Source organism: Thamnophis sirtalis, unplaced genomic scaffold, assembly GCF_051295495.1.
Source record: "Thamnophis sirtalis isolate CommonGarterSnake01/CBP01778 unplaced genomic scaffold, rThaSir2_p1.2 scaffold_11, whole genome shotgun sequence".
Lineage (NCBI taxonomy): Eukaryota > Metazoa > Chordata > Lepidosauria > Squamata > Natricidae > Thamnophis > Thamnophis sirtalis.
The window spans coordinates 2,430,787-2,458,707 of NW_028261391.1; the positions used below are offsets into that span (position 1 = coordinate 2,430,787).

The 27,921-nt window shown below is 46.6% G+C and overlaps 1 protein-coding gene across 4 annotated transcripts in view; it reads left to right on the top strand.

The window, feature by feature from the left end:
* Positions 1-633: 633 nt before the first annotated feature.
* Positions 634-27,921, top strand: part of TNK2 (tyrosine kinase non receptor 2) — a 101,957-nt gene continuing 74,669 nt past the window's right edge. Inside the window, exons 1-2 of one of the 4 annotated variants that reach the window (XM_087725033.1) lie at positions 634-650; positions 11,560-11,795. In XM_087725033.1, coding sequence (XP_087581159.1) covers positions 11,772-11,795 — 24 coding nt within the window. In that variant the 5' untranslated portion in view covers positions 634-650; positions 11,560-11,771. Of the gene's footprint in view, positions 651-9,010; positions 10,354-11,337; positions 11,796-15,982; positions 16,098-27,921 lie in introns of those variants that run through there. The other 3 variants (XM_087725031.1, XM_087725032.1, XM_087725035.1) reach the window with 3 other exon arrangements.

Sequence of the window (27,921 nt, forward strand, 5' to 3'; positions counted from 1 at the left end):
GCCCTTTAAAAACCTCCCTCTTCCTCCGGGGCTGTTATTCCTCCCGCCTCTTTGCTCTTACTGTTTTCCCCGGGCGGGGACCGAGTGCCAGGCGTTATAACGCTGGCAGCCCCCAAGTCGTAACCAGGGCATCTCTCTTTGCCCATGCAAGATTTGCACCCGTCGCCCGCGGGCTCCCGCTTGCAAAGGCTTAAACCTCGCAGCGCAACCCCCGACGGCTCATTGCCCATCCCGAGATTTGCACCCGTCGCCCGCGGGCTCCCGCTTGCAAAGCCTGAGCCGCCCGGGACAACGGTTCTTTTCACCCCCCCTTCCCCCGGCTCGACATTTCCACCGGTCGCCCGCGGGCTCCGGCTTGCAAAAACTCAAACCTGGCCATTCATTTCTCCGCCTGCACAATCGAGAGCCGCGCAACTTTGGCGCCTGGCAGCCGCCAGGGGGCGCCGCTTCCCCGACGGTCGCTTTTGCATTCAGACGTGACTCCTACGAGGAAGATCGGCGCGCGTGTTTCGAGAGCTCAGGATCGCAGGCCGGGTGAGGACGCAGCCACCGGGTGCAGGCTGGGGCTGGGGAGTGGGGGGGTTCCTCCGGATCGATGCCCGCTCCTTCGGAGGGTCGCCCGGAACGTCTGGACAGAGGCAGCGAGCAAGGTAAGAACCGCGCGTTGGGTGGAAGTTGGTTGCAAACTTTACCCCCCCCCTCCCCAGTTGATCTTGGTTTATCGCAAACTTGGATGGATGGGCCCCGTGCCTCTAGCTTGTTTGGGGTCCCCGGTTTCTGCTGCTGGTGGAAGATTTGTGTCTTTGTGTTTTGTGTGTATGCGTTGTGTTGCATTTGGGGGGGGGTGTCCCCTGGTTTCTGGTGCAAGATTTGTGTCTGTGTTGTGCGTATGTTGTGTTGCATTTGGGGTTCCCCTGGTTTCTGGTACTGGGGGAAGAGTTGTGTCGTGTTGTGTGTGTGTGCGTGTGTGTGTTGTGTTGCATTTCCAGAAAAGGCGACCCTTCCGCATTTTAAAGCAGAAACGAAAGAAAATCTATATGAATTCGCAGAAAAAGCTTTGCCATAAGGGTGGAGTTGGTGGAATTGAGTGTGTGTGTGTGTGTGTGTGTGTGTGTGTGTGTGTGTGTGTTGCATTTCCAGTAGTTGCAACCGCACACTTTTTTATGAAAGGAAAGAAAAACGGGTTGCAATTGGGGGGGGGGAATGCTTTGCCTAACCAGAGTTCAGTTGCAAAGTTGCTAATAAAAGTTGCAAGAAATTTTGCAGCCTGAAACCATGCAGTTTAATGTGGGTTAGTTAAAAGGGGGTGGGTGGGATTAATTGTCCTGATTCCCCCAGCAGTTTTTTTTTTTGATTCCGCCCCCCCCCCCATCCAAATTGATCCCTTCTCTGGGAGCAAATGTGACCCCTCCTAGAAATAGAAAAAAAATATAGAATTATTTATATTCGTTTGTATTTCACATTTCTCTATCTGTTTCAAAGGAGAGTGCAGGAAATCTCAAGGGAGGGGGGTTTGAAATCCTTCAACAAGTTAAAACCAGGAATCCACTCAACATCTGGGGCCCTACTGGGCCTTCCAAAATGAAAATAGCATGGTGCTAGGCCTCATTGACACAAAGAAGATTCTTCCTTAGCAAGATTTAAAGAAGCAGCATCTGAGTTGTGGGTTTTTTGGGGGGGAGGGGGTGTTAAAGGATATAGGATTTGGGTTATTTCCCCCCCCTCTTCTTAAATAGTTTATAATGTCAAAATTAGCTTCTTGCCTGTGATTCTCATGTAGGGTGCTTAAGGAAGGTTCTTTTGAATCGAGTAAAGGGAGAGCTTAAGTCAGTGAGCCAAGCCGCAAGGCTAATTGAGATGTATTGGCTGCCCTGATTCTCTTAATTCTGTTCTGTATCGTCTCCTTATTTTGGTATATTTTTAAGATGCAAGAAAAAAGAAAGCCTGAAGCATCAGGGAGCAAATTAGCCCCCCCCAGGGTAGGAAGGGATCTATGAGGTCATCTAGTCTAACCCCCAAATCCTGTGCAGGAATCCACATACTCTTTATTTTCTTTCTTGACGAACTACAAAGCAGTTGAATTGAGTTTTAACCCGTTTTATGACTTCGATTGCTGCAATTGTTAAAGCGACTCACTGCGGTTGTTGGGTCAGTAACACGGTCGCTAAGCGAATCCAGCTTTGCTATGGACTTTCCTGGTTAGAAGGTCGCAAAAAAAGGGGGGGGAATCGTGACCCCTGCAGCGGTCATAAATGCGAGTCCTTTGCCAAGCAGCCAATTTTTTTTTTAATAAAACGTTTTTTTATTAGATAAGCATTAAAAACATCGGAGATAGTGCGACATTTCTGGCATAAAGGTTTCCATATAGTGATTAGATCTTGCAACAATTACATTTTATATCCATTGCATAGCTGTACGTAGTCAGTCAGTTGATCCTTTCTTTTATACAATTACTAACTATTCAAATACATATCCGATTCCTTCCTATCACACCTTCTTAATAACATATTTTCCAATTCTTAACTTGTCTGTGTTTCTCTGTCCCGGCCTTTTCTAACCATCAGTACCATTTGTCCCAGATTCCGTGATATTCCGTCTCTCCTGTGTCTTTGAGCTCTAAGAGTCAGTCTGTCCATCTCTGCGCAGGTCAGTATCTTATTTATTATTTCTTGTTCCGAGGGAGCCTCCTTATTTTTCCATTTTTGTGCAAGAACCAGCCTTGCCGCCGTTAAAATATGCAGCATTAAATATATTCCACCTTTGCCATGTTTTCCTTTTGTGATCCCTTAGTAGAAATAATTCTTGCTTCAACTCCATCCTTTAGTTTAGCATCTCTTCCAAATACTTTCTCTTTTTTTTATTGAAAATTTAACAAGCTTTTACAAATATTTACCTCCCCTTCCCACCCTCCCCTCCTGAACCCTCTCCCCCCCTTACCTCCCCCCCCAAATTCCCAGAGCAAATGCAGGGTATAAATCTTTAACAATCGTATTCTAAAGTGAACTTAAAAAAAACTTTAGCAACATATCCTCATTTATACTTTAAATCCTCTTTTGTTAAGTTAACTCTAAACAAATTATGTCATTCCTTGCTTCTTCAGTCAAAAGCTATCTGGAGTTTCTTAGTCCCATATTTATTTTGAATATAATCAATCCATCTTCTCCACTCCAGCTTATATTTCTCATCTGAATAGTCCTTAAGATATGCTGATATTTTAGTCATCTCTGATAAGCGATAAGGCAGAGCCGAGGTGGCGCAGTGGTTAGGGTGCAGTGCTGCAGGCCACTTCAGCTGACTGTTATCTGCAGTTCAGCGGTTCTAATCTCACCGGCTCAAGGTTGGCTCAGCCTTCCATCCTTCCGAGGTGGGTGAAATGAGGACCCAGACTGTGGGGGCAATATGCTGAACTCTGTAAACCGCTTAGAGAAGGCTGAAAGCCCTATGAAGTGGTATATAAGTTTAACTGCTATTGCTATTGTTACTTTTAACGTCCATTCTTGAATAGTAGGCAAGTCTTCCTTCTTCCAGTATTGCGCCACCAACAGTCTTGCTGCCGTTGTTAGGTTCAGAATCAAATTAGTCTCTATGACAGTACAATCAGTAGTTATACCTAACAAGAATAACTGAGGGGTAAACTTTATACCCTTTTTAAAAATATTTTGCATAATCCACCATATTTCCTTTAACCTTTTTTGCAAGTCCACCATATATGGTAATATGTAGCATCCACACAATCACATCTCCAACATTCTCTATTGCAACTGGGTGCCAAAAATCCCTCGGTTTCGGGCACTCCCACCACATATGGTAGAAGGTCCCTCGTGCAGCATTACATTTCCAACATCGTCCAAGCAATCAGATTTTGATCACCATGTGCAACCGTCGTAAGTGTGAAAAACGGAGTCACTTTTATTAAGTAGTTGTAACTTTGAACAGTCGTGAAATGAATGGGCTGCACATTGAGGACTACCCAAGAGGAGATTACAAAACACTCAAAAAGACAATTTCACGACAATGTGTCAAAGGACACAGTGGAAGAAAATATTCCTATGAATCAGGAAAATAAAGGCGTTGTGGCTAATTCTTGACTGCAGAGAAAAACAGACGGGCCTTGGGTCAGTCAAAGCAATTTTGGCCTGAGAAAACATTTCTTGCGCATAAAAGTGCTCTGAAAAAGAATTGAGGAATAAGGGGTGACTCTGCTTAAATAATATGTCCTTATTTAGAACGCAGATAATTCTTGATTTATACCCATTTGTTTAGCAAATTAGAATAGAACAAAACAGAACATAGAATAGGATAGGAATAAAACTAGGATAGAATAGAGAACAACAGAATACATAATAGAATTACTGAATATAGAATAAAAATAGAACACATAATAGAATAAAATAGAATAGAATAGAACACAGAATAAAACAGAATTATAGAATAGAAATAGAGCACAGAATAGAATGAAATAGAATAGAATTACAGAACAGAATAGAAAAGAAATAAAACAGTAGAATGGAATAGAATAGGATACAGAATAGAATAAAACAGAATTACAGAATAGAATAGAAAAGAAATAAAACACAGAATAGAATAGAACATAGAACAGAATAAAATAGAATTACAGAATAGAAATAGAACACCGAATAGAATGAAATAGAATAGAATTACAGAATGGAATAGAAAAGAAATAAAACAGATAATAGAATGAAATAGAATAGAATACAGAATAGAATAAAACAGAATTACAGAAGACTAGAAAAGAAAATACAGACTAGAATAGAACATAGAACAGAATAAAATAGAATTACAGAATAGAAATAGAACAGAATAGAATGAAATAGAATAGAATGAAATAGAATAGAATGAAATAGAATAGAACACAACAGAATAAAATAGAATTACAGAATAGAATAGAAAAGAAATAAAACAATAGAAGACAGAACAGAATAAAATAAAATTATAGAATAGAAATCGAACACAGAATAGAATAAAAAAGAATAGAATTACAGAATAGAATAGAAAAGAAATAAAACACATAATGGAATGAAATAGAATAGAACATAGAACAGAATAAAATAGAATTACAGAATAGAATAGAAATAGAATAGAATAAAATAGAATAAAATCACAGAATAGAAATGGAATAAAATGAACAGAACAGAACAGAACAACAGAGTTGAAAGGGATGTTTAAAGTCCTCTAGTCCAACCCTCTGCTCAAACGAGAATTCCTATACCCTTCCAGACAAGTGGCTGTCCAATCTCTCCTTAAAAACCTCCAGTGTTGGAGCACCCACAACTTCTTGTGGCCAGTAGTTCCATGGGTTAATTGTTCCCCCACTGTCCGGAAAATTCCTCTTTAATTCCAAGATTGCTTCCTTCTCTCCGTGATAAGTTTCCATCTGTTGCTCCTCCTGCTTTCTTTGGACAATAAGATGACCACCCCACCTCTTCTTTTGGACAGCCGCGCAAAATATTGGCATTTTGGGAGTTGAAGTCCACAAGTCTTAAAAGTTGCTCTGTGTGTGTGTGTGTGTGTGTTCCATGCTCGGCTGACAGCTGGAAAACTCCCAAATCCAGATGAGTGAAATAGATATTCTCCCCAGATGTGGTTGGGGGTTTTCTTGCAGGGGGGGGGAAGGAACCAGATGGAGGAACAGATGTTAACTTGGTGGGTGGGAGCTGGAGAATCCAAAAGCCAGCAAATTCCACCCTTGGGGGGTCTTTTAGGATTGGAAATAAATCTGCCGGCATTACAAAGATGCTTTCCGCATTTTTGGAAGACCTCAAATTTTAGGAGGATCTTGGGAACGCTTTTTCTCTTCCCTGAAATTTTATTCTGAGCTCACAGAAGCTTCCGCCTCTAGACAGGATGGATTTGATTTCAATCGAATCGATTTAAATCGCGATTTAAATCACTAGTTAAAAAAAAGGCTTGATTTCAATCATAATTTTTAAAGGGCAGCTGTCATCTCCGCTGGGAAATTGTCTGAATGCATCTCAGCTTGGAGAGAGCTTGGATTCATTGCATGAAGTTTACCCAAAAATGTAAATATTGCAAAATGCACAGCCTCATAGGCTGCATTTCCTGCCAAATAAAACTCAATTATTAATGTATCTTAAATAGAAAACCACCTTTAGATAGGTTTTTGCTCCAAAATTTAAAATAAATTTGATAAAAAAATTTAAAAAAATCTGATTTAAATTTTAAAAAATCATTTTAAAAAAACCATCGATTTTTATCTCCCTTTGGTCTCGGGAAGAAGAATTCACGAGTCAGAATTCCAGATTCCTCCTGAATTTTTTGGGGGGCATTTTGCCAGTTGCGTTCCTGTGGCCTTTTTCAACTGCGGGTAGTCCTCGACTTTCGACCGCAATTGAGCCCAAAGTTTCTGTCGCTAAGTGTGATGGCTGTTCAGTGAGTTTTGACCCATTCAACGACCTTTCTTGCCACTGGTTGGGGAACTGAAAATTTGGACGCTCAGCAACTGAGTCGTACTTACGACAGTCGCAGTGCCCGAGGTCGTGTTTTGCAGCCTTCTGACAAGCAAAAGTCAAGGGGGGGAGGATGGTTTTGCTTAACGACCATCTGATCACAACTGTACTGATTCACTTAACAACGCCGCGAACAAAGGTCATATAACGAGGGGTGGGAAACTCCTCGAACGTCTGGCTTAGTTAGCAGTGGAAATTTTGGGCTCAATTGTGGACTATCTATGTAACGTTACACAGTGAGTAAATTACACAATGAGTAAACACCAGGAATGGGTTAATTCAGCTGCTAGGCAAAAGTGTTGTGTGAATGTGGCTGATAAAGGGGGGGTGCTTAAGGAGGACCCTGATTGGTGGGCAAGGCCAGGCCAGGTCAGATGGCGGCCTTCTCACCCCCCCCCTTTATAAACCCCCCCCTTAAGGCATTCCCCCCTCCCTAAAGGGAATTCCCATCTGAGGCTCAATGGCTGAGTTATTCAGGGGCTCTGCTAATCCGTCGGGCAGCTGATACCCACATCCAGGCAGCAGGGGCCCTGATTACCAGTAGTCCTCAACTTTACGACCACAATTGAGCCCCACATCTCGGTGCCTAACGGGAAACGCTCATGCAGGGGAGCCTCCTCTCCACCCCGCAACTTTCCTAGCCACCGTCATTAAGCGAATCACTGCATTTACTATAAGCCAGTCAGACGGCCCCTGGAGTGAAACTGGATTCTCTGTTGGTTTTGCTGGTCGGAAAAGGGGGGGGGTGTCAAGTGACTTTCCCCCGCGCCCCCAGGCACCGTCGTAAATACGAGTCAGTGGCCCAGTTTGCGAATTTTGATGATGCGCGACCCTTGTAGATAGCGATATGTGGGGGGGGAAAAGTCGCTTTTCCCCAGCAACGTTCTAACTTCGAACGGTCGCTAAACAGAACTGTTGTAAATTGAGGACTGCCGGTATTCAAGGCAAACGCCCTGGCACTTTCCCGGGGTGGGTGAGGTGTGTGTGTGTGTGTGTGTGTGTGTGTGCCCCATTTCCCCGGAAGTGGCATCCAGGGGTGCCTTAAATCAGGCCTGGCATGTGCTTGGATGTAAATTGAAAAGGTTGAGGGGGGGGGTAGGGAGGCTGACCCCTCAGGAAAACAATGGAGGGGGGGCGGGTGAGACCCTCCCCAAAGGAATTCATGCCAGTCTGGCCTTCGTCCTGCCTGGCATTATAGCAACCAGACATAAGACCCTGGATTTTCACAGGTTGGCACAAGTTATGTTGTGCTGGCTGGTGCATCGAGCTGAGTCATCGAGGATCTGCAGTGCACAAAATGTACTCACTAAAATTAGAAATTTAAAACACACAAACACACACACACACACACACACACACACACACACACTACATAGTTAGTCCCCGACTTACGACCACGATGGAGCCCCTTTTCTGTCATTCAGTGAAATACTCCTTAAGGGAGGTTTGCGAATCACTGCAGGTGTTCCCGGTCGTTAAGTGAATCCGGCTTCTCCCCCCCCCCCCCATGGACTTTGCTCGTCAGACGGTCACAAAGGGGAACCACGTGACACACACACACACACACACATATCCCGGGACACCGCGACCGTCATAAATGCGGGGCGGTTGGTCCAGCATCCAAATTTGATCACGAGTCCAGATGTAGATGTTGCCATGGTCATTAATTGTGAAAAAAACAGTCATATAAGTCACTTTTTTCCAGTAGCGTCGTAGCTTTGAACGGGTCACCAGAGTTAGTCCTTGACTTACAGCCATTCGCATAATGACCGTTCGAAGTTAACGGCGCCACTGAAAAAAGTGGCGACCGTTTTTAACACTTAGCGACTGCTGCAGCGTCCCATGATCAAAATGGCAACCGACTCACATTTATGACGGTTAAAGTGTCCCGGGGGGGTCACATGATTCCCTTTTCGCGACCTTCCGGTCAGCAAAGGAGTAGGCAGATTCACTTAACGACCTGGTCGTTCACTTTACAGTGATTCGCTTAACAACAAAAGGGCGTAAGGCGGGGCACGGCTCAATCAACCACTGCCTCGCTTAGTGGAAACGTTGCGCTCAGTTGCGGTCGCAAGGCGAGGACAAGCCGTACCCATCGTGGTTTGTGGGTAATTTGACACGAGGTTGGTGCCGGCAGGATTGCAAGGCCTAGTCTCCCCGGCTCAAATCAGCGCCGGTGGATGATGGTTTGTCAAGATTTCAGAGAGACCGTAGACCAGTGTTTCTCAACCTTGGCCACTTGAAGATGTCTGGACTTCAACTCCCAGAATTCCCCAGCCAGCATTCGCTGGCTGGGGAATTCTGGGAGTTGAAGTCCAGACATCTTCAAGTAGCCAAGGTTGAGAAACACTGCCGTAGACTGTGGATATGGTGGCTAGTTGCTGAGTGCGTTGTAGGAACGGAGCCCAGCCAAGCTAGAACAGGGTTAGTTTTTCTCCCCAGGGTTGTGTGGATGCAGAGAAAGTTGTGAGTCCGTCTGATGTGTTTGTCGATCTGTGTGCTGAGCTGGCGGAGGGGGAAGCTGTGTGTGCAGCGGGAGGAGAGTCCGTTCCCACACAACGCAAGCAACGTTCGTCCTTGAAGGACGGGAATGTCGTGGGAACTCGGCCGGCAAGGACGATGGAGCGATAGGAAGCCTCCCTCCGGTCCAGCCTGCCTGTGGCCACGCTTTGCCCGGCTCTGGATCCATCCTCTTCCCCTTGCAGACTTACAGAGGTGTCAGCTTGACTGCATTCGCACAACCCGATCGCACAAAGAACCTGGGGGGATGCAAAAGCAAGAAAGTGGCGCACCTCGATTTTTGGCCGCAAATTGGCTTTAACGACAATTTGAATCAGGGTGCAAATTAAGGGGACGATTGCTTCCGTGGGTGCATTTGGCCCCTGCAGATTCACACACACACACACACACACACACACACACACACACTGTTGGAAGGGACCTTGGAGGTCATCTAGTCCAACCCCCTGCTCACACAGGATTACTAGGGATTCGAACCACCGAACCTTTCCGACTGACAAGCTCCGTGTCTTAACCACTGAGCCACACCTCCTGCAGTAGAAATTGGATATGTCGGGGTTAATCACAGGTAGTCCTCGACTTAACGGCCAGGATTGAACCAAGATTCCCTGTTGCTGGGGCGGGGTGGGTGGGTGGGTGGCAGTTGTGAAGTGAATTTCGCCCCCGTTTTACGAGCTTTCTCGCCGCAGCGGTTCAGTGAATCGCTGTGGTCGTTAAACACTTTACTGAAATGGGTGTGAATTAAATCCGGTTTCCCCCCCTTGACTTCGCTTGTCGGAAGCTCGCAAAAAGGGGATCGCGCGACACCTCTCCCCCTCAGCCCCAGGGACACTTCGGCCGTCAGAAATACGAGCCAGTCGAGCCGAGGGTTCGAATTTTGATCACGGCGCCACGGAGATGCCGCGACGGTTGTGAAGTGTTGAAAAACGGCGATAAGCCGACCTCATTTTGTACGGTCACTAACTGAGCTGTTGTAAGTCCAGGACTGCCTGTCATGGCTTCTGGCGTACCCAGCGGCGATGGCGTGGATTGTAATTCCTCCATTGCATGCCCGGACGCGAGGTCTCTGCGTCCATCTTGATTGCTGGCGAGGTCCTGCAGAAGCTTTTCAATCTCGCGGTCTGCTCTCTTACGATCCCTTTCTCGGTTCCCTCTTTCGCTCTTCCTCTCTGTCTTCCTGCCTGTGGCCGTTTCTGCCTTCGGTTCAGATTTACGACTGTTGCTCCCGCCGTCCTCCGGGGCAGCTGTGACCCAGATTTACAGAGAAGAGGAAGTCCGGATTCCCGCCGACCGCCTTGCGGAGGAGACACATGGACCTGGTGATCAGTGCGTAGGTGTCTTCGTGGTAAGGCTGGTGCGCTGAGCTCACCCTGGTTCTCTCCGGGGACTGTGTGTTCTTCCTGTCCGCTAAGCCAGTGTTTCTCAACCTTGGCCACTTGAAGATGTCCGGACTTCAACTCCCAGAAATCCCCAGCCAGCGAATGCTGGCTGGGGAATTCTGGGAGTTGAAGTCCGGACATCTTCAAGTGGCCAAGGTTGAGAAACACTGCGCTAAGCTTCCGGTTCACCCGAGACTTTCTTCTGCAAAATTTTAATTTTAACTTTATTTTCAGTTCCCTCTCTTCCGCGTTTAAGTTCCCCTCCTGCTTGTAAAATGCTGTTTACTCCCTTAAGAGAGGAAGGGCAAAATTCCCCCGGGGGGTCCCTTCAGGTAGTCCTCGACTTATGACTTGGGACTTAAGACCGCAGTGGATCCCAACATTCATGTTGCTAAGTGTTGCTATGTGTTAAGTGAGTTTTGCCTCCGTTGTAAGATGTTTCCTGACCCAGGGGTTAAGTGAATCACAGCAGCTGTTAAGTGAGGCACACGGTTGTTAAGTGAATCTGGCTTCCCCTCTGACTTTGCTGCTCAGGTTACAAAAGGGGAGGTCACCTGAACCCAGAGCATTGCAATCGCCGTAAATGTGACTCAGTTGTCAGTGGCCAAGCGTCTGAATTTTGGTTCATGTGGCTGTGCGGAATGCTGCAATGGTCGTAAGTGTGAATAACGGTCTTTTTTTTGCAAGCGAAGTCAATGGGGAAGCCCGATTCGCTTAACAACCGTGTGACTCACTTATCAACTGCAGCGATTCTTTTAACGACGGGGGAAAGAAAGGTTGCAAAAAAGGGGCCAAACCCATTTCACGAACGTCTCCCCTAACCATGAAAATGTTGGGCTCGATTGCGGTCGAAATCCGGAACCCCCTGTAAAAAACTGAGGACTAGAAACTTGGAAGCTGCACGTGTGTGTTTTTTTTTTTTTTTATTTCACAAACATGGGAAAACCAAACAGAAGTTTTTTTCCCCAGTGGTTTTTTTTGGCACAACCGCATCATCCACGATGCCGAGCCGCAACCTTGGCGCATGGCCAATCACTAGGAGACAGTGAGTTCTAGTCCCACCTTAGGCATGAAAGCCAGCTGGGTGACTTTGGGCCAATAACTAGGAGACAGTGAGTTCTAGTCCCACCTTAGGCATGGCGCACTCCAGATCTTTCTGTTCTTTCCTGCAGGTTTTGGAAGGATCCCTGCATGGGACGGTGTGATCTGAGATCCCGACGGCCGTGATTTGAACCTCACAGCAGCCGTAGAGGTCTTCGCCCGATCCTTGGGGAGGTGGTCTTATATATATATAATATTTTGACCCCCACCCCTCCCAATAACTGCAGACCGCAGAGAAGGACGCCAGGTGGAGATGAAGCCAGGAGCAGCTTGAGAAGGGAAGATGATCCATGGCGCACGGCCTCAGGTACGACTACCTTCCCCACCTGTGCATCGGTGTTCGTGTTTTGGGTCTCCAGGTGTTTCCAGCTGCGGAATTTCACACTTATTTTCGGGATGCCATTTGCAGGGAATGTTCGACTTCGGGGCCACAATTCCATCCCCCCCCCCCAATTTTCACGGCTGAGCGAGAGAGTTGTTAAGTGAATTTTGACCCGTTTAATGACTCGGTTGCCGCACATTGTTCAGGGGATCACGGTGGTTAAGTCACACGGTCGTTAAGTGAATGCGGCTTCCCCAGGGACTTTGGCAGGGGGTCGTAAAAGGAGATTGTGCAGCCCCGGGATCGTCGTAAATACGAGCAAATGTCCAAATTTTGATCACCTGACCACAGGGATGTTGCAACGGTCGTAAGTGTGAAAAACGGTCATGTTGCCTTTTTCAGTGGTGTAGTAATTTTGAACAGTCACTAAATGAATGGTTGTAAGTTGAGGACTACCCGTAGTTAGTAAAAAATGCTTCATACTGATTCCTTCCTTCCGTCTCTCTCTCTCTCTCTTTCTCTTTTCCCACTCCCTCTCTCACTCCCCTCTTTCCTTCCTCCCTCCCCTCCTCCCTTTCTTTTCTTTCTTTCCTTTTCTTTCCTTCCTCCCTTCTTCCTCTTTCCTTTCTTTTCTTTCCTTCCTCCTTTTTTCCTCCTTTCCTTCCCCTTTCCTTCTTCCTCCCTCCCTTCCCCTTTCCTCCCTCCTTTCTTCCTCCCTTCCTCTTTAATTCCTCCCATCCTCGCTTCCTCTTTCTTTCCTTCCTTCCTTTCTCCCTCCCTCCTTCCCCCTTCCCTCCCTCTTTCCGTCCTCCCTTCCTCCTTCCTGTCGTAAGTATGAAAGCCAATCCTAACTCACTTTTATCCGCGCCATTGTAACTGAACGGCTGTAAGTCAAAACCTACCTCTAATGTAAAATACTTAGAAAGAAACCCACGAACAAACGCAAATTCTTAACCTGGTGGGGCGCTGTCCCACCTTGCAGGGTGGGCGTCGAAGAAACAGATTTTGCTCCCAAGATCTCAAGTGAGCGATCGGGATCCATTTCCGTACCCCAGCCTTGGCAGAATCACCCTAGATTCATTCGGTGGTTGATCCCAGCCGCATTTGAGACTGGATCCCTCCTTGGAAGAGTTAGGCGATGCCGCTGTTAATTTATTGATGAGGTTTGTCTACTTCAGCCTGAAACCAAATCAGGTTCAAGGCGATTTGCAAATAAAATGTAACGCACAATCGATGGGGTAATTGATTAAAATAGCAACCTCCAAATTGGTTTGCAATTCAATGAAACATTAAAAGCAACAAAATTAGATTTATTGGGCTCCGGGGAATTTCAAAGCAGGGATGTCTGGCTTGCTTCCGATGGCACCACATCGTCAGGGTTGGAAGGGACCTTAGAGGTCTTCTAGTCCAACCCTCTTCTCAGGCAAAGAGAAGCCCGGGACTTCTCTTTGTATGTATAGGTAGTCCTCGACCTACAACCCCCGTTAAGAGTTGCAGAGCTTCCATTGGAAAGCAAGGCCGTTGTTAAGTGAATCATGTCCAGTTCACGACTGGTTGTTGAGCGAACGGCTGCAGTTGTTAAGTGAATCGCACGGTCATTGAGTGAATCTGATTCCCCCCCTGTTGAGTTGGCTTGTTGGAAATGGGCTGGGAAGCTTGTAAACTGCGATCATGTAACCCAGGACAATGCAGTGGAGGTAGTCCTCGAACTTATGACTGTCACAGCTTCTTTGTGGTCACGTGATCAAAATGGAGACGCTTGGCAACTGGAGTGTATTACAATGTTTACACAAAACCAGGATCATGTGATCATCATTTATGACCTACCCAGATGACTTCCGACAGGCAAAGTCAGTGGGGGAAGCCGGAGACAGTGAGTTCTAGTCCCACCTTAAGCGTGGAAGTTGGGCCAATCACCAGGAGACAGTGAGTTCTAGTCCTGCCTTCGGCATGAAAGCCGTCTGGGTGACTTTGGGCCGATCACCAGGAGACGGGGAGTTCTAGTCCTGCCTTAACCGTGAAAGTTGGCTGGGTGTCTTTGGGCCGATCATTAGGCGACAGTGAGTTCTAGTCCCACCTTAGGCACGAAAGCTGGATAGGTGATTTGGGGCCAATCACCAGGAGACGGTGAGTTCTAGTCCCACCTTAAGCATGAAAGCCAGGTGGGTGACTTTGGGCCAATCACCAGGAGACGGTGAGTTCTAGTTCCACCTTAGGCATGAAAGCCAGCTGAGTGACTTTGGGCCAATCACTAGGAGATGGTGAGTTCTAGTTCCACCTTAGGCATGAAAGCCAGCTGGGTGACTTTGGGCCAATCACTAGGAGATGGTGAGTTCTAGTCCCACCTTAGGCATGAAAGCCAGCTGGGTGACTTTGGGCCAATCACTAGGAGATGGTGAGTTCTAGTCCCACCTTAGGCATGAAAGCCAGCTGGGTGACTTTGGGCCAATCACTAGGAGATGGTGAGTTCTAGTCCCACCTTAGGCATGAAAGCCAGCTGAGTGACTTTGGGCCAATCACTAGGAGATGGTGAGTTCTAGTTCCACCTTAGGCATGAAAGCCAGCTGGGTGACTTTGGGCCAATCACTAGGAGATGGTGAGTTCTAGTCCCACCTTAGGCATGAAAGCCAGCTGGGTGACTTTGGGCCAATCACTAGGAGATGGTGAGTTCTAGTCCCACCTTAGGCATGAAAGCCAGCTGGGTCACCTTGGGCCAATCACTAGGAGACGGTGAGTTCTAGTCCCACCTTAGGCATGAAAGCCAGCTGGGTCACCTTGGGCCAATAGGCATGACAGGTGGCTCGGTGACTTTGGCTCAATCACTAGGAGACTGTGAGTTCTAGTCCCAGTTTAGGCATAATAGCCAGCTGGATGTCTTTGGCTCAGTCACAAGGAGACGGTGAGTTCTAGTCCCACCTTAGGCATGAAAGCCAGCTGGGTGACTTCCTCCCATTTCCTCTCAGCCCAGCCTACCTCACAGGATAGTTGTTGTAGGGGAAATAGGAGGAGGAAGTCCGATGTTCACCACCTTGAATTCTTTGCAAATATAACAAAGGCAAGACATAAAAAATCTTAGCTTAACATACAGGGACTCCTCAAGTTACAATAATTCATTTAGTGACCGTTCAAACTTACAACAGCACTGAAAAAAAACTTACGACCGTTGTTCACACTTACGACCATTACGGCATCCCCCTAGCGACGTGATCAAAATTCAGACGCCTGGCAAACTGCCTTGTATCTATGACGGGTTGCAGCGTCCCAGGGTCAGGTGATCCCGTTTTGCGACCTCCTGACCAGCAAAGGCCACGGGAGAAGCCAGATTCACTTAACGACCAGTTTCCTAATTGAACGACTGCAAGGGGTTCCCTTAACCGCTGTGGCCGTAAGCGGTCGTAAAAATGGAGCAAAGCTCCCTTCCCAAGTCTTTTTCCTTTGGGCAACATAAATGTTGAGCTCCGCTGGGGGTCGTAACTCAAGGACTACCTATCCCGCCTCCCGAACCAGAGAAGGAGACGCCGCAAAGCCTCACCTGGCCAGGTTTCAGGTGGTCAAATCCCCCGGCGGCTCGGTTGTTGCATCGATTCAGTTGTGCGGCTCTAATTGTGCGATTGTTGTGCTGCCAACCCCTCTTACCTGCCGGAGGGTTGCATGATACCTTGTTATGGGGAGGGGACAGGTGACACCCAAAGGGGAAGGGGCCTTCAGCAGGCCCCTCCCCCAAGCTGTGGCAAGCTCTACTGCATGCCCTCCCTCCCTCCTCCCTCCCTTTGCCCAGGGAAATCCAGCCGCCGCCCGACTGCTGACGTCGCTGTTTTGTTGATCCGTTTCAAATCCGAATCGGGCATTTTGCAAGGACAGATTTTTGCCCCGTTGCAATGCCCAGGCGTTGAGGCCCGGGCTGTGCCAGGAATCAGCCCCCGGGGGGGAGTTCCAAGGTTCAAGTGTGTGTGTGTGTGTGTGTTTGTGTGGTGTGCCTTTGCAAAGCCGCCTGCGAGCACACAAAACACACACACACTCCTACTGGCAACTTCTGGCTAGGCTGCAAGGCCGAGCTACCACCCACCCCGCGTTGCTAAGCAACCAGTGGTCACCTTCCTCCCCGCATGCCAGGATGGGTGAAGTCATGGTCATGTGACCCGCTGGCCAATCGGGAGCGAGGCAGCCTGCCTGGCTGGGCGAGCGAGACGAGAGAGAGAGGTGGGGGGGGGAACTTCTGGCCAGATGTGCGGGACGGGCATCCGGCCACCTGCGCCGTAATCCAGCCCTCTGGAAGGGATGCAAATGGTGAGTACAGCGAAGAGGCAAGGGAGAGGGGCTAGGCGCTCGGCCCGGGGAAAACGCTGCCTTTCCCCCTTTCGCCAGGTGCGGGAGTCGCAAACCAGTTGCACCGGCTTGTTTTTCCCAAAACCCTCCGGGGACGGGCCAGGATTATGTCGGCAGCTTCCTCTCCAAGCCCAGACAGAAGGGAGAAGCCGAAAAAAGTCCCCGGTTCAAAAGAACCAGCGATGGGCGGTGCACCATGGTTCCCCTTCCTTGCTAGGGATCCGGGCAGCGCCTAGGGAGTTCCAGAGCTGGAAGATCAGGGGAAGATCTCCTCCAGACAGTGAGGAGGTGTGCACAAAAGGGATTAAAAGTGGCAGAGTTTGGATTAAAATTGGGATGCCAACACACACACACACACACACACACACACACACACACACACATCCAGAGGTGCACAAATGTAGATCGGGTGTGGTGTGTGTGTGTGTGTGTGTGTTCTTTTTGCAACTTTCCTGGGTGAAGTTGGTGATGGCAAGATGTCACAAGCGGTTGTGTAACAAGGTTCAGTTGCGGGCATCTGGTTCACTGCCCTGGTGTCGCCCACGTTGTGGGGTTTCCCCTGCCAAAGAGGGCTTTTAGGTTGGCACAAATGGCCCGGGGTTACGGCCACCCCATGTGTGACGTCCCACACACCCATTGTGGTCTGTGCTGGATCTTGGTTTTAATGCAAGGAATTGCGTGGCTGCAGCACAAACACAGCGTGTGCCATCCAGGTGGTTAAATAGATTGGCCGGGTTGTGCAAACCCTCTTCCCTGGGGACAGTGTAAGAGGTAGTCCTCGGCTTACGACCAAAATGGATCCCGGCGTTTACGTTGCTAAGCGAGACGTTTGTTAAAGTTGAGTTTTGCTCCGTGTTACGACCTTTCTTGCCACGGTTGTTAAAGTGAATCACTGCGGTTGTTAAACGGGTAACTCGGTTGTTAAGGGAATCTGGCTTCCCTGTTGACTTTGCTTGTCGCAAAAGGGGGGTCACGTGGACCCTGCAACCGTCATAACTACGAATCAGTGGTCAAACACCCTGATGTAAATCACGTGAGCGTGGGAATCCTGCGACGGTCATAAGCGTGAAAAATGGTCTTGATTCCCTTTTTTCCAGTGCTGCTGTAACTTTGGTCACTAAATGAACCGTTGCAAGTCGAGGACTACCTGTATTCGAACATGGTTTTTTTCCCCCCGGAGCTTTCTATTTAACTATTAAAAAACTGAACTGTTTGCAAAAAACAGGTTGAGAAAAAAGATGTATTTTAGCAGTTTTGTTTCAAGTTTGCAGAGTTTTAAAAAATTAACTCTTTTTCTATTAGTCTTTTTAAAAGACCTATAAACTGCCTGGAACCACCTTTTAAGAGGGAGATGGGCAGCTTCTTGGATAAATGGATGGATGGATTGATGGATGGATGGATAAATGGATGGACAGATGGATGGACAGACAGATGGACGGATGGATAAATGGATGGACAGGCAGATAAATCAATTGAGGGAGGGAGGGAGGGAGGGAGGGACAGATGGATAAATGGATGGATGTATTGGTAGCAATAGCAGTTCGACTTATATACCGCTTCATAGGGCTTTCAGCCCTCTCTAAGCGGTTTACAGAGTCAGCATATCGCCCCCAACAACAATCCGGGTCCTCATTTCACCCACCTCGGAAGGATGGAAGGCTGAGTCAACCCTGAGCCGGTGAGATTTGAACCGCCGAACTGCAGTTAACAGTCAGCTGAAGTAGCCTGCAGTGCTGCATTTAACCACTGCGCCACCTCGGCTCTTGGATGGTATGGATGTATGGATGTATGGTTAAATGGATGGACAGACAGATAGATCAATTGATGGATGGAGGGAGGGAGGGAGGGACAGATGGATAAATGGATGGATGGATTGATGGATGTATGGATAAATGGATGGACAGACAGATGGACGGATGGATAAATGGATGGATAGGTGGATGGATGGAAAGATGGATAAATGGATGGACAGAGAGATCAATTGATGGAAGGAGGGGAGGGAGGGAGGGATGGATAGAAGGATGGAGGGACATGGATGGATGGGCAGATAGATGGATGTATAGATGGATGGAGGGACAGATGGATAAATGGATGGACAGACAGATAGATCAATTGATGGAAGGAGGGATGGACGAATGGAAAGATGGATGGATGGGCAGATGGACAAATGGATGGACAGACAAATAGATCAATTGATGGAAGGAGGGATAGACGAATGGACGGAAGGATGGAAGGACAGATGGGTGGAAGGAATGATGGACGGAGGCATGGACAGTTGGACGGGACAGATGGATGGATTTTTGTATAACAGGAAATCCTCGATTTACGACCCCGATTGAACTCTGGATTTTCTCTAGTTAAGCAAGGCGGTTGTTAAACGGGTTGCATCTCATTTTGCAACCTTTGTTTTTGCCACAGTTGTTAAATTAATTACTGATGTTAAGTGAATCCTGTGGTTGTTAAGTGAATCCAGCTTCCCCCATTCACTTTGCTTGTCAGAAGCCTGTTGGGAAGGCCACTTACATGCTGCAGCCGTCATAAATGTGAGTCAGTTTGATCATGTGTCCCCAAGGATACTACTATGGTTGTAAGTATGAAAACCGGTCATAAGTCACTTTTTTCAATGCCTTTGTAATTTCAAACGGTCACTAAATGAATGGCTGTAAGGCGAGGACTATCTGTATAAGAAGTAGGCATTTTTTGTTATATTTATTTTATTTTTAATTTTTTTATTTTATTTTTTATTTTTTTATTTTATTTTTAATTTTTTTATTTTATTTTAGTTTATTTTAGTTTTTAGTTTAGTTTAGTTTAGTTTAGTTTAGTTTTTAGCTTAGTTTAGTTTAGTTTAGTTTTTAGTTTAGTTTAGTTTTTTTATATCCTAGGCATTTTAATGTATTTTTATGGATGTTTTAAAAACAACCAAGAATTGCTTGGAATGTAGTGAATGAATAAATAAATAGATGAATAAATAAAAAAGAGGAGAAATTTTGCGATGCTGGATGCTTTCAGCCAGTGAAATAAGAGTTAGGACTTTAAGAAGTCTGGATTACTCTCCGCCCCCCCAATGATTTAGCACCCTGTGCAATGAGCAGCGGGTTGGACTAGATGACCTCTAGGCTACTTCCCAATTCCAGGATTCTGTAAAACGTTGCAAGACTTGACTTGCTGCCTGATGGCTCACCGCTGGGCGCAATTGCCTTGTGAGGTCCTTCGCGGCTGATGCTGATGCATCATCCACATCCCATCACATGCGCGATGACAGCACACCTGTGGGTTGTGTAAGGCGTGTGTGTGAAGGAGGAAGCCCTTCAGATGCTGGTTTCTGTCTCCATGTGTGTTGTGTGAAGATGCTTAGCGTTTAATCCTGGCATTTCAGCTGCTGAGAGGTGGGATCCTTCCGTTTCTGAGCTCCCCGCCCTTCCAGGTAGGAAATGCACACCTGTAATAGCCATACCTGGCTTAGTTGTGAAGGTCAACGGGAGGATTTAGGGGGCTGGAGGCTAAAACATACCATGAATGGTTGCAGGAACTGGGCATGGCTGGTTTAAGGAAGAGAAGGACCAGGGGGGACAGGAGAGCATCTTCTAACATTGGAGGGGCTGCCCCAGAGAGGAAGGGGGTCCAGCTATTCTCCAAAGCCCCCAAAGGCCAAACAAGGAATAATATATAATGGATGGAAACTGAACAAGGAGAGTTTCAACCTAGAAATAAGGAGGAATTTCCTAACTGTGAGAACAATCAATTGATGGAACAGCAGTTGCCTTCGGAAGTTGTGGGAGCTCCATCCCTGGAAGCTTTCAAGAAGAGACTGGACTGCCATCTGTCAGAAATGGTGTAGTAGGGTCTCCTGTTTGGGCAGGGGGGGTTGGACTAGATGACCTCCAAGGTCCCTTCCAACTGTGTTATTCAATATTCAATGGAAAAGAAGTTGCCTTCGGAAGTTGTGGGAGCTTCATCCCTGGAAGCTTTCAAGAAGAGACTGGACTGCCATCTGTCAGAAATGGCGTAATAGGGTCTCCTGTTTGGGCAGGGGGGTTGGACTAGATGACCTCCAAGCTCCCTTCCAACTCTGTTATTCTATATTCAATGGAACAAGATGCCTTCGGAAGTTGTGGGAGCTCCATCTCTGGAAGCTTTCAAGAAGGGACTGGACTGCCATCTGTCAAAAATGGCGTAATAGGGTCTCCTGTTTGGGCAGGGGGGTTGGACTAGATGACCTCCAAGGTACCTTCCAACTCTGTTATTCTATAATCAATGGAACAAGATGCCTTGGGAAGTCGTGGGAGCTCCATCCCTGGAAGCTTTCAAGAAGAGACTGGAATGCCATCTGGCAGAAATGGTGTAGTAGGGTCTCTTGCTTGGAGAGCGGGGTGGGCTGGATGACCTCCAAGGTCCCTTCCAACTCTGTTAATCTCTACCTGTACCACACCAGGTAGCAGAGCTGAGAGATCCAGGTTTTCATTGCTCAGGTGTAAATTGGAAGGTTTTGGGAGGCAAATGCTTGTTGTGGGGACATGGCGGGGACAGGAGTCTTCGCAAGAGAGCAGGTGATCCTGTATAGGTAGTCCTCGACTTACGACCACACCAGAGCCCTTCGTGGCGAAGTGAGACATTTGTTAAGTGAGTTTGGTCCAATTTTACTATTTTACTCACCTCGTTTCAAAAGCGAATCACTGCGGTTGATTAGTTAGTAACTCGGTCGTTAAGCAAATCTGGCCTTCCCCGTTGAGTTAGCTTGTCAGAAAGTCGCAAAAGGGGTTCACGGGACCGTCATAAAGATGAGTCAGAGGCTAAGCGTCCGAATTTTGGCTCACGTAACCATAAGCAAAAGTCGTAAGGTTGAAAAACGGTGATAAGTGATTTTTTTCCCCCCCAGTGCCATTGTACTTTGGAACGGTCACTAAATGAATCGGTTGTAAGTCGAAGACTCCCTGTAGGCATTTTAGGATGGGTTTTGTAATCGCTAAATTTGGACATTTTTGTTTGTTTCTGGAGAGGGATGATGTGATGGTGACTTTTACATGGTTGAATGCAAAAGTATATTTTACTACAGGTAGTATATTTATATGTTGGCGTGTAGGTATGTATGTTCATAGTATGTGTATGTATGTTTATAGCATATCTATATGTGTGTTATGTATGTGTAGTCTTTTGAGAGTGGGCAACAGAATTTCATTATTAAAGTGTGCCATAGTCCCACGGAAAAATGACTATAAAGGTTATTTTATCTAGTCCTCAATTTACGACTGTTCATTTAGTGACCATCCAAAGTTACAACAGCACTGAAAAAAGTGACTTACGATCGTTTTTCGCAGTTACGACCTTTGCATGGTCACGTGCTAAAAATTCAGACGCTTGGCAACTGACTCATACTTACGACCGTTGCAGTGTCCCACTTGATCCCCTTTTGCGACCTTTTGACGAGACGTCAATGTGGAGCCGGATTCGCTTAACAACTGGGTTTCTAACGTAATGACCGCAGTGATTCACTTAACGACTGTGGCAAAAAGGTCGTAAAATGGGACATACTCTCGCTTAGCAATGTAAATTTGAGCGCTCAGTTGTGGTCGTAAGTCGAGGACTACCTGTATAAGTAGGTAGGGTGGGTTTTTATGCCTGTCTCACATAACGGCCACCATGGTGGAACCATCGTATTTCCGCACCAGGTTAATCATCGTCCTTTTTCATCTTGATTTATCCTAGCTAGTTTTGCAATATGGCACAGGTAGTCCTTGACTTACGACCACTCATTTAGCGACTGTTCGAAGTTACGACGACACTGAAAAAAATGTGACTTGGGATAGTTTTTCATGCTAGTGACCGTTGCAGCGTTCCCCATCGTCACGTGATTAAAATTTGGATGCCTCATATTTATGACGGTTGCTTTGTTCCGGACTAATGTGATCCCCTGTTTGCGACCTTCTGACAAGCCGGATTCATTTAACTACCGTGTGATTCACTTAACAATTGCAGTGATTCACTTAACAACTGTGGCAAGAACGGGCCAAACTCACTTAACCACTGTCTTGGTCCTCAATTGTAGTCGTACATCGAAGACTGCCTGGCATGTTCTACCTCTTCAGGTAGTGGGCTCTCTGAATGTTGTTGCCCACGGGGCTCATGAAAGGTGCCAGACAAGGCAGGGGTGGGACTAGATGACCTCTGAAGTCCCTTCCAGCTCTAGGAGTCTCTGAAAAATGGGGTTGGGCAGTTGGTTGAGAGAATAGAATATTAAAAGTATGGGGACCCACCAAGTGAGGGATGGAATTCTTTGCCAGCCTGGGTTGATGGGTTTTGAACTCGGATCAACCTCAATACCATGGCATCAACAGCCATCGTTGTTGCGGTTTGTGACATGGTCAGCCAGATGTTCACACTGGATTTGACCTTTTTTGTCCACCTATCGAGACTTTCCCATGGTCAGCTAGATGTGGAAGTTGGATGGGATTAAAGATTTCATCCCAGGATGTAAACTGTTTTGAGCCCAGCTGCCTTCTGCAATTGACCGATGGGAATTTGGTCAGTGCCGCCGATGGTTATTAATGTGGTTCATCTCACAGTCGGCCAGATGTTTACCCAGGATTTGGCATTTTTGTCCGCCTCTTAAATCCTTCTCAAGAAGCTTTGATGGGATTAAAGATTTCATCCCAGGATGTAAACTGTTTTGAGCCCAGCTGCCTTCTGCAATTGACCGATGGGAATTTGGTCAGTGCCGCCGATGGTTATTAATGTGGTTCATCTCACAGTCGGCCAGATGTTTACCCAGGATTTGGCATTTTTGTCCGCCTCTTAAATCCTTCTCAAGAAGCTTTGATGGGATTAAAGATTTCATCCCAGGATGTAAACTGTTTTGAGCCCAGCTGCCTTCTGCAATTGACCGATGGGAATTTGGTCAATGCCGCCGACGGTTATTATTGTGGTTCATCACACAGTCGGCCAGATGTTTACCCAGGATTTGGCATTTTTGCCCCCCTCTGAAGTCCTTCTCAAGAAGATGGAAAAGGCAGATGTTTAGCAATATCAAAGGTATTGTTGCAGGCAGGATGTGAGCTGTTTTGAGTCAAGCTGCCTTTTGCAATTGACCGATGGCGATTCTGTCAATGCCCATGATGTTCAACTGGTCCCTGGTTGTTTTCAGATTGCACCCAAAGTTCTTATCGCTATCAATATTCTCTTTGCGTTATAATTTATTTCATGCTGACGGTACGTGGTTAAACAGGAAAAAGTCTCTTTTGTGTTTCGTTTTTAACCTGCCCTGCATTAATAATACCCATTTTCTCTCCTTCCGCTTTTCAAAACCGCTTTCCATAAAACTTTCTCCCAGGCATTTTTCTAATTTTGTGATCCGTGTGCTTTCGCTTACTTGAAAAATGAACTAACTTATTTTAATTTCTTTGGAGTTTTTTTTGGGGGGGGGTACTAGATACCTCTTAATAGGAGCCAAGGTGGCGCAGTGGTTAAATGCAGCACTGCAGGCTACTTCAGCTGACTGCAGTTCTGCAGTTCGGCTGTTCAAATCTCACCGGCTCAAGGTTGACTCAGCCTTCCATCCTTCCGAGGTGGGTGAAATGAGGACCCGGATTGTTGTTGGGGGCAATATGCTGACTCTGTAAACCGCTTAGAGAGGGCTGGAAGCCCTATGAAGCGGTATATAAGTCTAACTGCTATTGCTATTAATTTCCTAGTTTCTATTTTATTTTTCTAGTATTTATTTTATTTTCCTTTTAGTCACAGTCTAATTTTTTTTTACGAATCAGGCAGATTGATTAAGATTGGAGAACTTTTTGTCTGAAACAGTGTAGAGGGGGGGGGGATGTTTCTGAATATTACCAAAACTTGATATGTGGACTTCAACTCCCAGAATCCCCCATCCAACTTGCTGGGGAATTCTGGGAATTGAAGTCCACACATCTTTTAAATTGTCAAGGTACAAAGATACTAGTACAGGTAGCCCTCAACTTACGACACTTCATTTAAGGACTGTCCAAAGTTACGACGACACTGGAAAAAGTGACTTACGACCGTTTTTCACACTTACAACCTCTGCATTTTTCCTGGTCACGTGATCAAAACTCATCCGTTTGGCCACTGACTCATTTTTATGACGGTCACAGTGTCCCGGGGTGTGTATGTCACATGTTCCCCCTTTTTACGACTTCCTGACAAGCAGAGTCAAGCCGGAAGGCAGATTCACTTCAAAACCGGCTTTACTAATTTAACAACGGCAAGTGATTCACTTAACAAGAGAGTGGTGAGGAAAGTTCTGAAATGGGGCAAAACTCAATAAATGTCTTACTTAACGACAGGAACATCGGGCTCAATTCTGGTCTCAAGTCGAGGACTGCCTGTGTAGGGTTTCCTGCCTGAGCGGAGGGTTGGACTAGAAGACCTCCAAGGTCCCTGCCAACTCTTATTCTGTGAAATGAGTTTCCTTTCATGCTTATCAGCTTGAAAGAGGGAGATGGGGAAGGGAGGGAGGGAGGGAAAAGAGAAAGAAAGAAAGAAAGAAAGAAAGAAAGAAAGAAAGAAAGAAAGAAAGAAAGAAAAGCTGATTCTTCACACCATAGATGGATTTTTCTTGGAGACGGACGTATGGGAGTTTAGAAGGGCTGTAAAAATAATTTTAAATTTCAGTTAGTCTGTGGTTTTACCTTCCTTCCCCTTTGCTGTGAAATCCAGCCCATTCGAAGAAAAAGAAGAAAAACTTCATAAACTCCTTTTTTTAAAACGTTTGAGTGGGAAAAAAACAATCTTTAGCATCGTTTCCAGCAGACAAATTTTATTAATTTCTAGGTTGAATCTCTCATTCCTTGTCTGGCCTTCGGGGGCTTTGGAAAATAGCCTGACCCCCTCCTCTCTGGGGCAGACCCTCAAATATTGGCAGATGCTCTCCTGTCTCCCCTGGCCCTTCTCTTCCCTAGGCTAGCCATGTCTCTCTTTTTTCTTTTTTTATTATTTTTCTTCCTTCCTTCCTTCTGTCTTCCTTTCCTTCCTTCCTTCCTTCTTTCTTTCTTTCTTTCTTTCTTTCTTTCTTTCTTTCTTTCTTTCTTTCTTTCTTTCTTTCTTTCTCTTTCTTGTGCTTTGGAGAATAGCTTGATCCCCTCCTCTCTGGGGCAGCCCCTCAAATATTGGAAGATGCTCTCCTGTCTCCCCTGGTCCTTCTCTTCCCTAGACTAGCCATGTCTCTCTTTTTTCTTTTTTCACTATTTTTTTCTTCCTCCCATCCTTCCCTCATTCTCTCCCTGCCTTCTACTTTCTTTCCTTTCCTTTTCTTTCTTTCTTTCTTTCTTTCTTTCTTTCTTTCTTTCTTTCTTTCTTTCTTTCTTTCTTTCTTCCCTTCCTGTTCGTCTTCTTCCCCTTCCTTCCTTCTCTCTCCCTCTTTCTTTCTTTCTTTCTTTCTTTCTTCTTCCCTTCCTGTTCGTCTTCTTCCCCTTCCTTCCTTCTCTCTCCCTCTTTCTTTCTTTCTTTCTTTCTTTCTTCCTTCCTTCCTTCCTTCCTTCCTCTTCTCCCTCCCTTTCTGTTCGTCTTTTTCCCCCTTCCTTTCTTCTCCCTCCCTCCTTCTTTTTCTTTCTTTCTTCTCCCTCCCTTCTTGTTAGTCTTCTTCTTCCTTCTCCCTCTATCCCTTTCTTTCTTTCTTTCTTTCTTTCTTTCTTTCTTTCTTTCTTTCTTTCTTTCTTTCTTTCTTTCTTCCTCTTCTGCCTCCCTTCCTGTTTGTCTTCTTTCACCTTCCTTCCTTTCCTCCTTCTCCCTCTTTCTCTTTCTTTCTTTTCCCTTCCTCCTTTCTTCTCCCTCCCTTCTCATTCTTCTTGCCCCTTCCTTCCCTCCCTTCTTCCCTCCCTCCCTCCATTCTTTCCTTCCTTCTTTCCTATGAATGGATCCTCTGCAATGATTCCCACCTTTTAAAATCTCCGAGAGAGGGTTGTTTGGGCCTTATCTCCTTGTGAGGCTCAGCAGGCTTCCTTCCCCCTGGGGAAAAAGAGAGAAATCACACAGGCACCAGAGGGGTTTCCTTCCCAGACCAGACGGTTTTCCTGATTTTTCCAGCATTTGGTTTCTTCCTCTGGGGTTTGGAAGCCGGCGCCTGGCAGCCGGCCTGGCCCTCCGTCATTTCCGCCTGCCGCAGCAGCCTCTGTACGTTTCCTGGATTCTTGTCGTACCACACGGCTGTGACATGGTGACATCACATGCGTGGGTGCAGGGAGGGGCCGTGGGGCTGTTTTCGCTTCCGTGGGGCAGGGAGAGGTGGAAAAGATGGCCTGGATCCAGATTTGGGAAGTGGGAAGGGAGAAAGGGCCGAAAGAAGAATGTGGAATGTATAGAACACAGGCTTGGAAGGGTCCTTAGAGGTCTTCTAGCCCAACCCCTTGCCCAGGGCAACAGATCTCATATATATGCAAGAATTCGGATTCGGATTGGATTGTAGTTTCTACTAGATTCATTCTTCCTTCTCTCCTTCTTTCCTTCCCTCCTCTCCCTCTAACTTCTTTCCTTCTCTTCCCTCTTTCCTTCTTTCTTCCCTCTTTCCTTCCTTTCTTCCCTCTTCTTCTTTCTTTCTCCCCTTCCTCTTCCTTTCCTCCCTACCTTCTTCATTCCTTCCTTCCTTCCCTCCCTTCCCTCTAACTTCTTCTTTCCTTCTCTTCCCTCTTTCCTTCCTTCCCTCTTATTCCTTTCTTTCTCTTTCTCTTTCTCTTTCTGTTTCTCCTTCCTTCTTCCTCTTCCTTTCCTCCCTGTCTTTTTCTTCAATCCTTCCCTCCCTCTAACAACTTCTCTTCCCTCTTTCCTTCCTTCCTTCCCTCCCTCTTACTCTTTCTTTCTTTCTCCTTTCTTCCTCCTCTTCCTTTCCTCCCTACCTCCTTCTTCATTCCTCCCTTCCCTCTAACTTCTTCTTTCCTTCTCTTCCCTCTTTCCTTCCTTCCTTCCCTCTTATTCTTCTTTCTTTCTCTTTCTCCTTCCTTCCTCCTCTTCCTTTCCTCCCTGTCTTTTTCTTCAATCCTTCCCTCCCTCTAACAACTTCTCTTCCCTCTTTCCTTCCTTCCCCCCTCTTACTCTTTCTTTCTTTCTCCTTTCTTCCTCCTCTTCCTTTCCTCCCTACCTCCTTCTTCATTCCTTCCTTCCCATCCCTTTAACAACTTATTTCCCTCTCTTCCCTCTTTCTTTCCTTCCTTCCCTCTTCTTCCTCTCTCCCTCTCTCTCTCTTTCTTTCTCCTCCCTCCCTCTTTCTTATCCTCTCTCCCTCCCTCCTTTCCTTCCACAAATAATGCATATCCAGCCCACCTCCCTTCTCCTCTTTCCCCCAACAACAACCCTGTGAGGTGGGATGGGCTGAGAGAGAGTAGAAGGGGACTGGTCCAAAGTCAGCCAGCTGGCTTTCATGGCCAAGGCAGGATTTGAACTCGGGATCTCCTGCTTTGCTAGCCCACTGGATCAAACTGGATTAACAAGGGACAGCAGCCCCCTCCTCAAATCCTGCAAAATCCCCCAATTAACCATCTTGAGGTCTGGCCCGGTTCTCAGGACAAGCTCATCCAGTGGGGTTTGTTTATTTATTTATTAGACTGTTTTGCTCCCCTGTTTTATCACTTAAAATAAATAAATCAAGGCGGCCTTTGTGTTCCCCAGAACGACAGCCCAGTGAGGTAGGATGGGTTGGCTGGAATTTTAGTCTCCTGGCTCCTAATCCAGCCCCTCCGCCCTCAAAGGGCACCGTCCCTCCATTTTAACCCTCCTCCTTGGCTTCTGAAATATTTTGATTTGGTCAGTTCGTGGGGGGATTGGAACAGTT